The 17,359-nt window shown below is 45.2% G+C and overlaps 2 protein-coding genes across 2 annotated transcripts in view; both read right to left on the minus strand.

Annotated features, from left to right (window-relative positions):
* LOC104285575 (hematopoietic lineage cell-specific protein-like) overlaps positions 1–1,719 on the minus strand; it is a 14,640-nt gene extending 12,921 nt beyond the window's left edge. Inside the window, exon 1 of the mRNA XM_009884042.1 lies at positions 1,625–1,719. Within this exon, the coding sequence (XP_009882344.1) occupies positions 1,625–1,719 (95 nt within the window). The remainder of the gene's footprint in view (positions 1–1,624) is intronic.
* A 7,434-nt stretch (positions 1,720–9,153) lies between these two features.
* The window catches only part of GOLGB1 (golgin B1), a 46,496-nt gene continuing 38,290 nt past the window's right edge, over positions 9,154–17,359 (minus strand). The window contains 5 exon segments of the mRNA XM_009884035.1: positions 9,154–9,288; positions 10,517–10,622; positions 12,813–12,947; positions 13,616–13,713; positions 13,832–13,990. Of these exon segments, the coding sequence (XP_009882337.1) occupies positions 9,154–9,288; positions 10,517–10,622; positions 12,813–12,947; positions 13,616–13,713; positions 13,832–13,990 (633 nt within the window).

Consider the following 17,359-nt stretch of genomic DNA (forward strand, 5'->3'; position numbering starts at 1 on the left):
GCCCCCGCCCTCCCGCCGGACGGCGCCCAGTGCAGCTCCGCCGGGCCGGGCCCCGAGCGAGCCCCGACCGCCTGGGCGGGGGCGGGGCTGCGGGGAGCTCCGTCCCTCGTCCCCGGGAGGACCGAGGAACAGAAACGCTGTGGAAATTGTGTCGGAAAATACTGGAAGAACGCTGAAGTGAACATTGGCTTTCTCAAAACAGCACCCGCTTTCTTTTTGGAAGGCCCGAGCGTGTATTTGATAAATTGAAACATCAATAAATTCTTTCCTAATACAAGGTAGAGCTAAAAATACATATATACAAAACAGAATTAAAAAAATAATACAAATTCTTATTCTGTTCAGACTTAATTTAAATGCTTAGACAAATAGAAGAAATTGAGTAAAACCAAATAATTTTGACAGCATAGGGTTGGGGTTTTTTAACATTAATAATTTGGAACTTTGAGAAGGGAACTTGTTTTTCTGCCCCAAAGTAGAATTTACTTACTGGAAATAACTACGCAAGACTGAACCTCAGAAACACAGGACTCATGTAACAGAGGAGACTGTCTTGGAAACTTATCTTGGAAAGGAAACCAAAGTCTCAACACACCTCAGAGAGACCCATGGCTGTAAATCATGGCTGGCACTCCTAGGCACCAGGAGGAGCAGGAATTTTGCTGTGCTATGTGCTCTGAAGAGGTTTAGAAAAAGGGTGCGAAGAAGGAGATGTGAATGTCTTGAGATAGTGAGGGACTGTTTAGGTTAACCAAATACAGGATACAAAGCAGTGCAGAAAAACCTTGTGATGCCAAATCAGTGGGTGATAAAATGGTAAATGAAAGTTAGTGTTAATAAGCACAGAAGTAAAGCATATGGGGAAAAAAAAATCCTAATTATATCTGCACAATGATGGTTCAAAAATATTTACCATTCAGGATGGAATACGAAATATGGGATTATGTGCAGTTATGTAGAAGAGTGGCAAATACAGAATTGGCCAAAAAGCCAACATGTGAGTGACTTGTTAGGAAACGAATAGTGAATCAAACAGAAAATGAAAATCACGACAATGTATGAATGCATGGGGTTCCCACAGGCTGAGCCCTTCTGTTCTCTCACCCAGAGAACTGGACTAGATAGAAAACAAGGCTATTTAGAGGCATGAAGCTGCATCTGCACAAGGTGACCGTAAATAGAGTAGGATTCTTCCATCTGGAAAAAAGACAAATGGGTGCAGTGCTGGAATGCTGTACAATTACAAACAGTGTGGGAAAGAGAAAATGTAAAGCTTTGCTATTTCCTGTAACGTAAGTTGTGAGAGGTCTCAGTGAAGTTACCAGGGAGCAGGTTTGAAAGAAACTAAATGTTCTATACTAAATGATATTACTTGTAGTCCAATAGTAGTGGGGTACACTGATGCAGTAAGTTCTGGAGACTAAACATAGACATGGTTCAGAAATGGTTTAGACAGAGGACATGACAGTACCTGCGAGGGGTTGGTATGCCTTGGCTGACCCTGCGCAGCCAGCAGTGCTGCATGCCACATGCACCCCGAGCCCCAGCCCAGCTGACCAACACGTGCCTCGGGATGGTGAACCCTTCACACCACCACCACCACCAATATTATGGATTACCACACCAGACACTCACCACGAAATCGGGGTCAGTGTCCCAGTCGTCTCCCAGAGCCTCCACCTTCACTGACACATCGTGTCCCACGACTGCTTTCCACATCTGCACAAGGAGGACGTGGTGTCACCCAGCGCCTGGCATGTGGGCACTGCTGGCTCACAGCCACAGGCACATCAGACTGCAGCAGACATGGCATAACTTGGGCTGGAAGGGACCCTTGCAGGCCGTCTGCCCTGCTGATCCCCCTCTGTCCTTCATACAGCACGGGGCACCCCAAAATAGCTACCCTTGAGCCCCAGCACCTCCTTCAGCAAAACACAGGGGGATTTTAAGTGTAAACTGCACTCTTCAGGCACTCTGACTCCACAGTTAAAATGCACACTTTATTTTCATGTAAATTAGTGTTAGCATCCAACTACCAGATTCTGCTTTTCCAACATACACTAATTTTCTGTGTTGTGGGAGGCTGTTCGCCACTTTAACATGTCTTCTGCTCAGTCATGGTGCACCGCCAGAGCCTGTGGCATGCTCTGCCACCGAGACAGTGCTTATTTACCTGCGGTTATATTGCCTGTTTTCCAACCTCTTAATCACTGCCTAGTGTGCTAGAGAAGGTTCGGGAAAAGCTGTGTGCTCATCTGACAGTGCCAGTACAGTAAGCTCTGTGGTGACTATGTCTGTCATATGGCAAAATCAGGAAATGGGGCTAAAATAATGACGTGTGCAGGGCTGAAAAGGCTGAAGCTGCGGTGGTACGGCTTGTACAGGCTGTCTGAAGAGGCCTGGAGGAAGTGGTAGGCTGAGGAAGAGGAAGTTAAATAAAAGTAATGTGAAACCTACAACTCCTGCATTTCATTTTCAAGGCGAACATGAAAAAAAGGTGATGAAAAAGATCCTCCCAAACAACAGTTTCCACAAAATGAGAGACAGAAGAAAGATTACATGGCTTGCTGGCCCCTCGCAACAGAGCAATTGTTCTCAGCAGAACTCTCACGTCCCACCACCTATTACTGCCTGTGGCGTTGAGGACCCCCAAATTGTTCTGATTGTCACCCAAAGCAGCGTTTCACTGGGGCATAGAGAAAGACTAGACAGAATGTGCAGCAAAGACTGGACTGCTGAGCCCTGTTTCACACCACTGCAAACATCACATAAACCTGTGAACAAACCAACAGGAGGGATGAGAACTGCTTTGTAATGGACCCTCATTTAACAGTACACTTTTATTATCTGCTTCTCAACAGCACTAACCCCTCCGTGCCACACCATGGAGTATCTTACAAGCTGGCCTCAAGTGTCCAGGACAGTTGCTTTCTGTGCATGCAAAATTTTTATGCTGAACAAGTAATTAATTCTACAACAGGAAAAGATGTTAAGCAAATAACCTCCCAATTAAGCAGAGAGCACTGTTCAGTTCAGTTTCAAGCTGTGCTTGCCAATTATCTCGAGAAGCAGCACCTAAGACCAGGGACCAAAGACAACAGCAACTAAATGAGCACAGCAGGGATGAGACTTTCTTTTGTTAAACAAAAGCCAGACGGTTAGCTAAGGAAGAGGGTGTAGGCCCAAGGCAGATTTACTGTGAAGGTCTGGCGTCTGGCCTTCCCCTGGTTGCCTCTGGGGGAAAAAAGAAAAAAGAAAAAAAAAAAAAAAAGGTTGACATACTGCGGAACACAGCAGGTCTGTAACTACTCAGCTGTGCTTGTATGCACTGACAGTAATCTTATGAAAAACGGAATACAGCTAATTGCAAATAGAAGCAGGGGAAGCAGGAAGGCTCATGTGGACAATATAGCACAATCTAACAATACCTTTCATCTCCTTTTCCCCTCCCTCATTTATTAGCATCCAAAGGTTTTTAAAGTTTGTGGCTCATTTTTGTTAATGATAAAACAGCAGCAGCCAGCTAGCACAGGGCTGTTCAACAGGGCATCTGGTTTGAGCAGCTAGCTCAAATGCGAGTAGTTCAGGGGTTTAAATCCTGCTGTAAATGGTTGTTGCCCACCTACTCTCCAAAGCCCTAATCTCCAAAGCCCTACTCTCCAAACCCACCATGCATCTTGGGAACCATGACAAAGCACAGACTGTAATCTGTGCTCAAAACAGATTACACAAAGCTCCCGACACACTTTATAATGAGGAATATGAGCCAGAGTAGCATCTCAACCCATTGTCCCATTTCTCCCCTTGAAAGCATCCACTATAGCACAGTAGTGCTGGCTGATTTGGAAACATGGTTCTTTCAAGCATCAAACACAAAAGCAACAACAACGACCAACAGAACAGACTGAGAAGCGTATGCCGAGTGCTATCAGCTCACACACACTGGGTCAGGAAGACGTTCTCTTTGATCACCAAACCCCTACATTTTGTTGTTGTTTCTCACTTTCCACTCCCAAAACGCACTGAGCTTTCTTACCTTAGAAGGTTCACCAACTCCTGCTGGCAAACTTACTGCTTTTTGCTTGGGCACCTGTTGCGAGCAACAGCTTTTGGACTGCTGTGTGCTCTGAGCTCCGAGTTCCTGTTTTAACTTGAGTGATCTTCACTTCCTGCGTCCCAGCCCCCAGCTCTGCTCAAGTCATGAGTACCAAAACCTGCCCTGGTTCCCTTGCACGCTACCGGTGCCCTGGGACGCTGACAAGGTGTGTACAAATTGCTGACTCCATGAGTAGCACTTGATGGGGCACAGTCACACTTGTTAGTGTGCAAACCAGATGATGATCTCCATTTTCGTCTCTTCCAAAAAAATTGTTCTGCCATAAAACTACAAAAAAAAAAAAAAGGCTGAAGCCCCTGTTCTTGACAATTACAATGAGATCCAAAGAAAGCAAGCTACTGCTTACAGAACCTGTTATGAAATTTGACTGACTACTTTACAGCACAGTTAAAAATATATATAAACACACAGACATACACACACATATATACACATACAAACATGAAAGCTCTTCCAGGACCAAAAAAGAAGTAAATAGCTTGAACTAGGATGATGGAAATCATGTTGTTAAAGAATCCTAAGCACTTACAGATCAAACTCTTTGGTACATTGCTTAGAGGTGGGAAGTGCACTATTTTGGAATGAGTAGCATGAATCACAATAGTTTGACACTAGATAAACATCTCAAACCAAAATAACTTCCTCTCTGAACAAGTCAAGCAAAGCAAGAAAAGCTCCTAGCGTATTCATTTCTATTTGACACAACGGCAAGATATACAGGGCTCAGAATAGAGTAGAATAGTTTAGTTGGAAGGGACATAGAATGATCATCTAGTCCAACTCCCTGACAAATTCAGGGCTGACCAAAAGTTAAGGTCATATTATTAAGGGCATTGTCCAAATGCTTCTTAAACACTGACAGGCTTGGGGCATCGACCACCTCTCCAGGAAGCCTGTCCCAGGGTTTCACCACCCTCTCCGTAAAGAAATGCTTCCTCATGTCCAGTCTGAACCCCCCCAGGTGCAGCTTCGAACCATTCCCAGGCGCCCCGTCCCTGGATCCCAGGCAGAAGAGCTCAGCATCTCTCCACGTTCCCTCCTCAGGAAGCTGTAGGGAGCAACGAGATTGCTCCTCAGCCTCCTTCTCTCCAAACCAGATGAACCCAGAGTCCTCCTACGCTCACCAGGGGACATGCTTTCCAGCCCTGCACCAGCTTGGTTGCCCTCCTCTGGACGCATTCCAGGACCTTCACGTCCTTCTCAAATGGTGGGGCCCAGTGCTGCACACAGTGCTCCAGGTGAGGCTGCACCAGCGCTGAGCACAGCAGGATAATTCCCTCTCTTCACCAGCTCGTTATGCTGTGTTTGGTGCACCCTGGGATGTGCTTTGTCCTCTTGGCCACCAGGGCACACTGCTGGCTCCTATTGAGCCTGCTGCCAACAAGCATACCCAGGTCCCTTTCTGCAGCGCTGGTTCCCAGCCACTCCTCTCCCAGTTTATACTTCTGTCTGGTGTTACTCCATCCCAGATGCAGAATCCAGCATTTGGTCTTGTTAAATTTCATACCATTGGTGATTGCCCAATTCTCCAATCTATCTAGATCCCTCTGCAAGCCTTTTGTCCCTCAGGAGGGTCAACAGCACCTCCTAGTCTATTATCACCAGCAAACTCCTGCATCCAGATCATTGATAAAAATATTGAACAGAATTGGCCCTAGTATTGAGTCCTAAGGAACACCACTGATGACTGCCCAGGTGCAGCCCCATTCACTACAGCCCTTTGAGCCTTGCCATTCAGCCAGTTCTTCACCCAACACACCGCATACCTGATCATGTCATATTTGAACAACTTGTCCAGAAGGATGCTGTGAGGGACAGTATCAAAAGCCTTACTAAAACCCAGAAAAACTACATCCACCGCCTTCCCTTGATCGACTAGGTGGGTGACCTAGGATATCGTGCTTCTAAAAGGTGCTTCTTAAAAAATAATCAGCAGTCACTGACTCCACTCCCAAAAGCAGATTCCCAGGGGACACTACTAAGTAGTTCCCTGAATAGCTTAAAGTTTGCTCTCTTGAAATCTCAAGCAGGGTGGCAACTCTGCTGACCTTTTTTCTCATTACACCAAAAAATTTAAACTCAACCATTTCATGACCAGTGCGGCCAAGACAGCCACCTGCCATCACATCTCCCATGAGCCCTTCTTTAGTCACAAACAAGTCTACAAGGGTGTCTTTCCTAGTTGGCTCACTGAGTACTTGTGACAAGAAGTTATCTTTCATAATCTTCAGGAATTTCCCAGATTTGCTTGTCACAACAGCATGGAAATCCCAGTTGATGTCTGGGAAGTTGAAATCTCCCATAAGGACAGGGGCTACCGATCCAGAGATTTCTCCTAATTGCCTATAGAATAACTCATCAGTGCTATCATCCTGGCTGGGTGATCAATAGTAGACACCCACTATGACACCTGCTTTGTTTTTCACCCCCCTCATCCTCACCCAGAGGCTCTCAACCACATCAGCCCTAACTGTAAGGGCTGTACAGTCAAACTTCTCCCTTACATGTAGTGCAACTCCTCCACTTCACCTGCCTTTGCCTACCCCTCCTGTAGCCCTCCATCCCAGCACTCTCGTCATGGGACTCATTCCACCAAGTCTCACTAATACCAATGATATCATAGCTCTGGAAACTGACCAACACTTCCAGTTCATCCTGTTTGTTTCTCATACTGCATGTGGTGCACATCTTTCATTAGGTCAAACCACGAAGCTGTAAAGTCAGACTAAGATTATCAGATCAGGAGTTCCTTCTGAGGTTTTATTTTATTTATGTATTTAATCTGGGCTGTAACTGTTCTGTCTGAAGGGATAAAATATTTAAATGTCTCTGAACCAGCAGCAGCTTGCCTTACTTCAGTTCAGGAAAACTTGCATCATGGGCTTTAAGGAAACACTGCTTATAATTCTTGCTCCTATTAAATACAGTGGAAACATTATCTGTGGTCTTACAACACTCCATTACTAGCTTTTGTTCTTTGGCTACAGAATGTTGGAAGAGGGCAGTATATTTTAACTAGCCTCATCCGAGTTAGTAGCATGCTTCCAGCTTGCTGTTGCTAACTCCTCTGTCTTTGCTGGGGCTGCGCAACTCTAACAGGGTACAGTATTCAGTCAAATGCGCCTAAATGCAAAGAGAAGTAAATGCAAGCAGATCTTGTTTTATTGGAATTGCTTTCACTATTAAAGTGCTATTTCCTTCTTTGGTCATTGCAGCAAAAGCTGAAAAAGGCTGAGAGAGAGGCAAGATAGGGGAAAAAAGTCATCACCATAGGCGTTCAAAATATATGATGAAACAGAGCTGCTGCAATCAACGTACAAGGAAGTGTATACAAAACTGACCTACAGTCAACAGCAGTCCTGTAAAAGGTACGATACAGCAGCACCATACCCTCAAGAGATCTCCGACACTTACATGACAACATTACACAAATTCCATCTGAAAAATAATCTTTATTATATATACAGGAGCACATACCCCAGGAAGCTATAGGCAAAGTATTTGGTCACTGAATTTTATAGAGTTGAGGAAGTCCACACAGATAATCAAGGGTAGTGCACAAATGGATATATGGTGCCAATGCTCTGGACCTGCCAGACATCCAGTTATTTTAGCTACCATGATAAAACCAATCCATCCTCAAATGGGCTTTGTTCACTGCTAGAGAATCTTAGTTTACCAGCAATATCAAAAGAACTACCTCCTTCCCATGGGAAAAATGTGACTATTAATACTCTAGCAAGAGGCAAATACAATCCCTCTGGCAAGTACCCTGAACAGAACAGCCACTTGGTCTCTGACAGGGAACTTGATTGGAACTATCTTCTTTCATTCAGCATTCTCCCTTTGGAAGACGGCAGTCTCATTTCATTTCCAGGACATATTCAGGAGTTCTTTAGAAAACACAGCTTCCCATATATCCTGTAAGATCAAGTCCATTTGCATCAGTTTGCTTTAGATTCACACAAGTCCAATGGCCAACACTAGCTTTCTACAACAGGCTTTTCCTAAAGCAGAGATGCCAGAAGGTTTCAGAACTCTACTCCCTTCCTCAGCGCAGTGGGGACAGTTTATTTCTGGAGCTTCTGCCTCTGTTTTGGGCCCACATACCACATTATGGAACTCTCCAGCACAGCCTCAACAGGTTTGATCTTGCGACAAGGGTTCAATGGACAAGAATGCAGGAGCGTGGCTGCTCTCATTTCAAGAGGTATGCAAGCACCTTGTGCACCATGAGAGGTGCACAAATGCTATAATCAGCAAGGTTATTAACTTAGAGCTAAAGTTTCTTGGTTCCTGTTCCTTTTCAATAACTAAATGACTGACATTATTTTACAGGTTGTCAGGGCAGACATATGACCATTTTTAAAGGGAATGCTCAGCAGGTCCAGATATACTAATCTTGGCCTTTCTTCAACAGGAGATGCAACTGAGCAGGAAACACGATTTTGAAATTCAATTCAAGTTCCTTGAAGCGTCCACAATTTCCTTCAGATATGCATTGCAAACAGCACTGAGCCACAGAGCAAATCTAATGGACAGAAGAAAGGGAAGACGCTTCTCTTTCTTATATCTAGCTACAGGGTTTCCCCAACCCAACTCCCTGATACAGTTTAAGAGGGGGAAGATCCTGCAGTTCCTAGAAGTGTTGAGGTACTGCAGCAACTCAAAAATGTTTTTCTTATTCCTACCAGAGCACAATACTATATGAAATGAGTGGTGCTTCCTCCAGGTACAGGAACAGATGTTTGTCCTTGAGGCTTGTAGCATGAGGACCCTGGCTCAGAAAATGTACCACTCACTTAAAAACACCAAAGGGATGTCAGATGTCCATGCAACAGATTGCACGCATTGGCCCTGGCTGCTGCATACTTAGACAGCAAACAACCTAGGTGGAAGTTGCTGGGTGCAGCTGCTCCTTAAGGGCTGATTTGGAAAAAGAAGGAAGCTGGATGAAGTGGTACCCTGTTGATAGGGAATGCTGGCCCAGTGATTACACAGAGGACTGTGGCTCAAGAAAAGGCTGTTATTCCTGTTCACAGGTGGCCTGTAAAGCACAGGAAGAGCAGGACATGGAGAGCAAGCAGATACATGGCCACTAGAAGAGGCAAGCGGGTCCGGGAACAGAAGAGAGAGCGTAATAGGCGTCGCAGTCCAAGGATATTCTGAGTCTGGAAAAGTAAAAGAGAGACCAGTGAGTACCAAGAATGGATATGTCCCCAGCCGCCTTCACCCAGAGCTCTCCAGATCATGAAGTTAAGTTTAAGCTAATGAGCATCAATCTTCCCAAACCCATTCATTCCACTGCCAGATTCGACATCTAGAGCCAACCCTCAGTGAAATATTCTGCTTCCCCTCCTCTCTGCAGGTTTGTCATGAACCAGCTCTCTCCAATTCTGCTTGAGAAAGGGCAACAGAATGCAGAACATCTCCCTCTTAACATTTGGCCCCTATGAATTTCCAGCCCCTCCAAGTGAAACATAAATAAATGGATCAATGGTACTTTTCTGCTAGAGCCTTGAGCTACTAGGAATCTTTATTCACTCTCTGGCCCAGAAGAAAATTACTATTGATTTGTTCTATCCTTTCACCTTGCAGCTGAAAGGACTTCTGAGGCTGTTGAACAAGCTGCTGTAGAGCGACCTTACTCTACAGGGGCTCTTCCAGGAGTCCTCAGGCAATGTAACACTTACTAGAAAAGTTCCAATAGGAAGAAAGAACTCTCTATTCTAGTAACAAACCCCAAGCACAAGCACAGAGTAGCATCCAATTATGGCTCTTGCCATACTTCTGTTGACACTGCTCTTGAGAGCACCACCCCAACTTGAAGAGACCAGAGGGCAAACTCTTCATCAGGGCTTCCATGCCAAACAGGACAGGTGACCACCAGGCTGTCATTCAGTACAGTGAAGAAGCAGCTCTCCACTTTGGCCCCAAGCCTGACTGACACAGGTTTGAAAGACGATGAGTAAGGAAAAATTGAGATGATTGCTAAACAAAAGGGTAGACTCTCCAGACATTGCAGATGCCAGGGCCAGTAACACGTACACTTCTTATGCATGAGACTGCACATTGTTTGCACAGACTTTGCCTATTTGCTCACCACTGAGACCCTGAACATTCTGCAAGAAACCTGGGGCCACATTTTAGGCACAGACAATGCTGGCCTACATTTTAGTGACCTCTGAAATTTAGTCTGCACACTGTAGCAGGCCACAATCAGAACAATATGTGGCTTCTGGCATGGAAAACAGAGCAAGACAAGAGCAGAAACCTACACAAACCTGAACAGATTTAAATGTGCCTAAAGAATAATTTAGCTACTATAGGTTCACAGATTTTTTTTCTTGCATCAGCCAGGGCTCAACATCATTGACAGCTGTGAATGTAAATTCTTACTTTGCTGAAATTATTATCCATGGAGTCAATCAGCAAGGAATGCTCATGACCTGGAGTCATATCAATGCTAGCACTTAAGGAAGATGTCCACTCACTTAACTGAAACCTGCCACAAAGAACATAAAATTAAGTTCAGTTATGATGCCCCAAACCCAACACCGTAGACAAGCTTAGGAAAGGACGTATTTCTGCAAAGAAGCTATGGCCTCACTTGACAATAATTGGTTTCATTTGTACAACTGTAGTGCCTCCTGAGCTCAAGCTGAGAGAAGGACTGGGTGATCCAACTAGCAGTAGTCCTCCCTTCCTCCACCAGGAGGCTGGTGAAACCGTAACAAGGTAGGTGTATTGTGCTCTCTATACAAGTTATACTTGCCCAGTGCCAGCCACCTCCTGTGCCCATAGTCGTAGTGAAAAGTAAAACTTCCATACTGCATGATGTGCAGATTACCATTCCTCTCCAGTAGAGAGAAAAATTCAGCTGCTGACAGCGGAGTCCTTTCTTGCCTAATTTATAGCCTGTCACTTCAAAACTAATTTTTTTTTTTGGTGCTGTTTTTTTTCCTTTTGTCTTTCAGGAATTTCAAACTCTCTAACCTAACTGAGGTCTACGTGTTAATGAGGGCTTTCAAGTGAAATTTCATAGTGTGTAACTTGAAAGAAGCCAGGGCAGATGATTTAACTGTGTATTTTAAATTCTGTGAAGTTATTTTGGAAGCCAGCTCTGGTCCCAATAGTGCTGGTTCCTCCTAACTATTTTCTAGTGACAGATATTCAAGATTGATAAGATACTATTAAAGGATAAAATGCAGAAGCAGTACTGTCAAATCTTCGGGCTAGCATTAGTTAGCGAAGTGCAATCAGTTGTAGGAGGCTTTCGTAGACTTTAATGTTACAGAAGGGGCTACAGTTGTCCGAGTTGTGTAGCAATTACCAGGGAACTTCATCCAGAATCCTTCCATGCAGACCATTATTTTTTGGGTGAATCAGTATGTGTGTCAGAAGAAGAGACTCCAATACTGAGGTTTATTTTAACTACCAGGAGACGCACAGCACAAGTGCCTAGAATCAAGTTATGCGAGAAACCCCACTTCTACAGTCAACGAGGAGAAACAGGCATTTCTAACATGCGACCCACCGCATCCTAGTCCTAACATCTAGACTAGGTCAGCATCCTTTTCCCTGCTGACATCTGTCAAGGGCATCTGTCAAGTAACTTGAAAGACACAGTGTATTTGGTATAAATGGCAAGGTTTTGGTAACAGGGAGTTGCAAGGGAGAGCTGCGTGGCAGGAGGCCATGAGGTGCTGTACACCAGTCACAACTGGTTCCAGCTGGTGCAGCAATGGACAATGATGCCTCACTGTGTGTCAGAACTACAGTCAGGAGCATACGGTGCCTCTGCTCAAACATATTTAACAATGGGTGGTAGCTGCCAGGGGAAGGAGGAAATGAGTAAGGAACAAGGAGCAGCAGAGAGAAATCACTACATACTGACTGCAGCCTCCTACGCTGCCCTCTGCCTCACTGAAGGGTCTGAGTGTAACGTGCAGTGCAAACAATAGAACTGGATACTAGCAAAAGGGGAGGAGAGGTGTCTAGACTGAAGTTGAGCCTGGGAAAGGCAGTGGGGAGTGTTTTCCTTAAGTGTTTAGCTGTTTCTCAATACCCAAATTGATTAAAAGTTTATGTTAATTGACAATACATTAAAATTGGGTGACATTCTTCAAGTCAAGACTGTTCTGCCCATGACAGGCAGATGCTTATTAAGGAAACAAATCACCTGGAAATATGAAAACTCCTCTTCTGCCTTCACCCAATTCCCAGTCTCAAAATTCTATTTTCCAGTAGTTAATTTAACTCATTGAGAAAGCTGGCATCTATTTTCTAGTCAGAATTTGCCTTAATGTTTAGTCAGTTGTCTCATTCTATCTTTATCTGCAACTGAAGGACAGATAGCCTGAACATCAGGAAACTCTCTGTAAAGGTGTCTAAGCACAGGTACAGGTTGCCCAGCAAGGTTGTGAAGTCTTCATCTTTGGAGATATTCAAAAGCCATCTGGACATGGTCCTGCACAACCGTCTCTAGGTAGCCCTGCTTGAGTAGGGGCATTGAACCAGATGACCTCCAGAGGTCCCTTCCAGCCTCAGCCATTCTGTTGTGATAGACATGGTATAGTCATTTCTATGCTCCCCGTGACATTTGACAGGAGGATGTAACAAAGTGCAGATGAACAAAGAGCAAGGATCACCATACGTTTATGCTGATAGTGCCTGTTTGCTCAAGCTCCCTCACCTGCTGATCTGATCCTGTGCTGCAGACAGCGCTTCTTCTACAGCAAGACGACGGTCTCGTTCTTCCTCCAGCTGCTCCTCTAAATACCTCATATCCTGCTTTGTGTTGCTATGCAAGTGTTCTGTTTCAGACAACCTGTCAGAAAATAACCGAGCATATGCCAAAAAAGGGCTAATTCATGGACTATTCTGCTTCTGCTTTATTCACTGATGCAGTACATGAATAAACTCCAATTCCCTTCCACTTCACACAGAAGACTTAGTCATCTTTTATTAACATATTTAAATTGTTTGGAAAGCAAGAGAGAAGATAAATCTCTTGAAGCTTCTGCGTCACATCAGGAAGGAGTTCCTTGGCTCTGTCATCCATGGCCTCACCATCCGAAAACTATTTTGAAAGGGTATGAGGAATCATGTGCTAGGTCTTAGTTCCAGAAGGTTACAAGGAATCATGTACTAGGTCTCAATTCCAGACACTCTCAGGCTAACAGCCTTGACACCAGGACCACTAATATACTTAAGCAGTTACTGAGGACTCAGCCCATCAAATCAAAGATGCTAGTTTGGCTGGTGATGGTCAAGTGGAATTGCTGCTGCATGTTGTCTCTTCAGTTTTTGAAGTTCTATCCAAAGAGATAACTAATGGCAGTTGTCAAATGCATATAACAGTTCCTCCACTTCCACAAGGTTCTAGTCTGGAACTGAATTTTTCCAAAATTCTGACAGAGAGTAACAGAAACATGCTCATCACTGACCTTCATCAGAACTAATATCCCCACCCCCGTTTTCTCAGGCTTACTTTACCTCAGCTGCAATTCCTGCAGTTCTGGTGTGTAACTGCCTCTCTGAGGCTCATTCTTTTCTTGGGGTGCTCCTGGAGCAGCATCTGTTGCAAACAGCTCCTGAAAGAAAGCAGAACTGTATGGCAGATAGCACTGAAAGTAGCTACAATGCTGCACAGTTAGAGGAGCCATCTGCAATAAGCTTTTCCTTCCCTGGCACCAAGATGACCAGACTTACCATGCCCTTGTCTGCAGACTGCAGCTCCTGGAGCTGTCTCTCAAGCACCAAGCAGCGGTTCAGAACCTCATTGTAGTGCTGATGGCTCTCACAGATGTTCCGACTGCTACCACGCAGCTGGAGGGAGAGAGCATTTTTCTCCTCAAAGACCTGAGATAGCTGAGAAGACAATACAACTGTTAAGTAAAGAACTCATTTTTGTGAAAGCAAAATTGTTCTCTGTATAACTGAGGGTAAGATTTCTATTGAGAATATGAGAACTGATACATTGCACATTACTAAGGTCCAAAGACCAGTGATAATCACCAACAGTAGCTTGGTGGCTAAGGTTTCCAGAACAGGAGTCCCAGAACATCAACACGATGTACAGAATAACACTCTTCCAAACCAAGATTTCTAAAGTGCTGAGATTAACCTAAACCTTTCAGAAATATCATCAATAAATTAGGATTTTATATTCTTGCTTTCTCCTTGAATGCAGCTCTTTCTGAAGACTGCTAAATTCTGAGTCTTCCATTGCAATGTGGGAATCAGACTGCTTGTGATTTTTCACCGAAATACAGAAACCTTTTCAAGAGCACAGGCAGCACTGAAGATCACAAGCATACCTTCCAAAGGAGGGACTTCCTTACGGAGTCTGGAAAGCAGGAGGCTAGAAAGAACTCCCAACAACAGGAATGGAACCTGAAAATAACCTTCTTCACATCATCTCGCTCTCTGATCCCTTTGTCTGGTCTCCTTCTCTTTCCCCTCCCCCCGATCCTTCCCCCATTGTCCCCCCCAATCTGTTCTCTCCCCTCTCCCCTTCTCTCCTCTCTTTCGTTCCTCCCCTCACCCTCTCCTCCTCTGTCCTCTCCTCCCCTCCTTTCTCCCTCTGGTCACTTAAGAGAAAGGGCACTAAAATTCAGTGGCAGAAAAGTTGCTGATTCAGACACTACTGTCACTGATCCTCCTGAATGTGATCTACATATGGCCTGGAATATCCCTCTGGTCCATTCAGGTCAGCTCTCTCGGTTGCTACCTCTCCCAAGCTCTTGCCCACCACTAGTCTACTCACTGTAGGGAGAACAGAGTGAGAAACAGAGGAGGCCTTAATGCCTTGCGAGCACCGTTCAGCAACAGCTTATAAATACACTGGTGTGTTATCAACACTGCTTTAGTCACAGATCTGTAACACAGCATCCTAGGGGCTGCTATGAAGAGAACTTACTCTATCCCAGCCAGCTCCAGTACACAGAGCTTTTAACATCATCACCCACAGTATTCACATTTGGAAACTAAGGAGCTGTGAACTAGACAAATGAACTGCTACGTAGTCAAAGATCAGGTGGACCACTGGACTTAAAGGCAATGATTAATGGCTTGACAGCCAGCAATGAGCAAAATACTCCTGGGGCCTACCTAGGGCACATGTTAGTCAACATTGACAGCAATATAAGTTATGACAGAGTATAGCATCAGCAAATTTGCAGCCAATATTGAATTTTCCAGAGTGGCTGATGTGACAAAGATCAAAACTTCCATCTGGAGAGACTTTGAGAAACTCGAGGATTGGGCCAACAGAAGTCTCAAGTTCAATAAGGAGAAGTGCAAACTTCTGCACCTGAGGCAAAACCCATGCATCAGTATAGGATGGGAAGAGACTGATGAGGCAACAGTTGTGCGTAGAAGACCAGGGAGTTACAGCAGCTGTGCAGCTGGATACAAGTCAAGCGTACATCCTCGTTGTGAACAAGGCAAACTGTCTATTGGGCTACATTAGGAGAAGCAAAGCTAGTGGATTGAGGGAAGCTATTACCTGCTCTGCTTGGTACCAATAAGACTGTACCTGGAACACTGGGACTCGTTTTAGGTCACTCGTTTTCAGCTGCGGAGGTCCCAGTTGACTGGAGGTTATAAAATGTGACGCTAATCTACAAGAAGGGCCAGAAGGAGGATCCGAGGACTACAGGCCTGCCAGCCTGACCTTGGTGCCACAGAAGTTTATGGAGCAGATCATCTTGAGTGTCATCACACGGGACGTACAGGACAACCAGGTGATCAGGACCAGTCAGCATCTGTTTATGAAAGTCAGGTCCTCCTTGACTAATCTGATCTCCTTGTATGACAAGGCGAGCTGCTTAGTGGATGAAGGAAAGGTGGTGGATGTTGTCTACCCAGACTTTAGTAAAGCCTTTGACATTGTTTCCCACATCATTCTCCTGGAGAAACTGGCTCCTCGCAGCTTGGACGGGTGTAGTGTTTGCTGGGTAAAAAATGGCTGGATGGCCGGGCCCAAAGACTTGTGGTGAATGGAGTTAAATCCAGGGGTGGCTGGTCACAAGTGGCATTCCCCAGGGCTCAGTATTGGGGCCGCTTCTGTTAAATATCATTATCAATGATCCGGAAGAGGGGATCAAATGCACCCTCAGTAAGTCTGCAGACAACACCAAGTTCAGCTGGAGTGTTGATCTGTTTGAGGGTAGGAAGGCCCTACAGAGGGATCTGGGCAGGTTAGATCAATGGGCTGAGGCCAACTGTATGACAGTCAACAAGGCCATGTGCTACGTCCTGCTCTTGGGTCACAACAACCCCATGGAACACTACAGGCTTGGGGAAGAGTGGCTGGAAAGCTGCCTTGCGGAAAACAACCGGGGGGTGTTGGTCGACAGCCAGCTGAACATGAGCCACCAGTGTGCCCAGGTGGCCAAGGCAGCCAGCAGCATCCTGGCCTGTATCAGGACTAGCGTGACCAGCAGGACTGGGGCAGTGATCATCCCCCTGTACTCAGCACTAGCAAGGCTGCACCTCGAGTGCTGTGTTCAGTTTCAGGCCCCTCCTACAGGAAAGACATTGACGTGCTGGAGCGTGTCCAGAGAAGGGCAATGGAGCAGGTGAAGGATCTAGAGAACAAGTCTTAAGAGGAGCAGCTGAGGGAACTGGGGTTGTTTAGTCTGGAGAAAAGGAGGCTCAGCAGAGACCTTATCACTCTACAACTACCCAAAAGGAGGTTGTAGTGAGGTGAGGGTAAGTCTCTTCTCCCAAGTAACAAGTGATAGGATGAGAGGAAACGGCCTCAAGTCGTGCCAGTGGAAGTTTAGATTGGATATTAGGAAAAATTTCCTCACCAAAAGGGTTGTCAAGCATTGGACCAGGCTGCCCAGGGAAGTGGTTGAGTCACCATCCCTGGAGGTAATTAAAAGATGTGTAGACGTGGCACTTAGGGACGTGGCTTAGCAGTGGACTTGGCAGTGTTAGGTTAACGGTTGGACTCTGTAATCTTAAGGGTCTTTTCCAACCTAAATGATTCTAAAATGGATAGAGAAATGGGAAGAAGTACAGGAAAAGTGTAGAGCAGCATTGAACAAAGGCTCAGAGAGGTTCTGGAATCTCTATTCTTTCACCACTCAGCTAGGTAAAGTCATGGCTGACCCGATCTAATGTCGGTGACAGTGCTGCTTTGAGCATTCGAAGGATGTACTAGATCATCTCCAGAAGTCTCTTTTAAATAATATCTCTGATTTAGGGTTACTTCACTAAATGCCTACG

The sequence above is a fragment of the Charadrius vociferus genome, unplaced genomic scaffold, assembly GCF_000708025.1.
Source record: "Charadrius vociferus isolate BGI_N301 unplaced genomic scaffold, ASM70802v2 scaffold594, whole genome shotgun sequence".
Lineage (NCBI taxonomy): Eukaryota > Metazoa > Chordata > Aves > Charadriiformes > Charadriidae > Charadrius > Charadrius vociferus.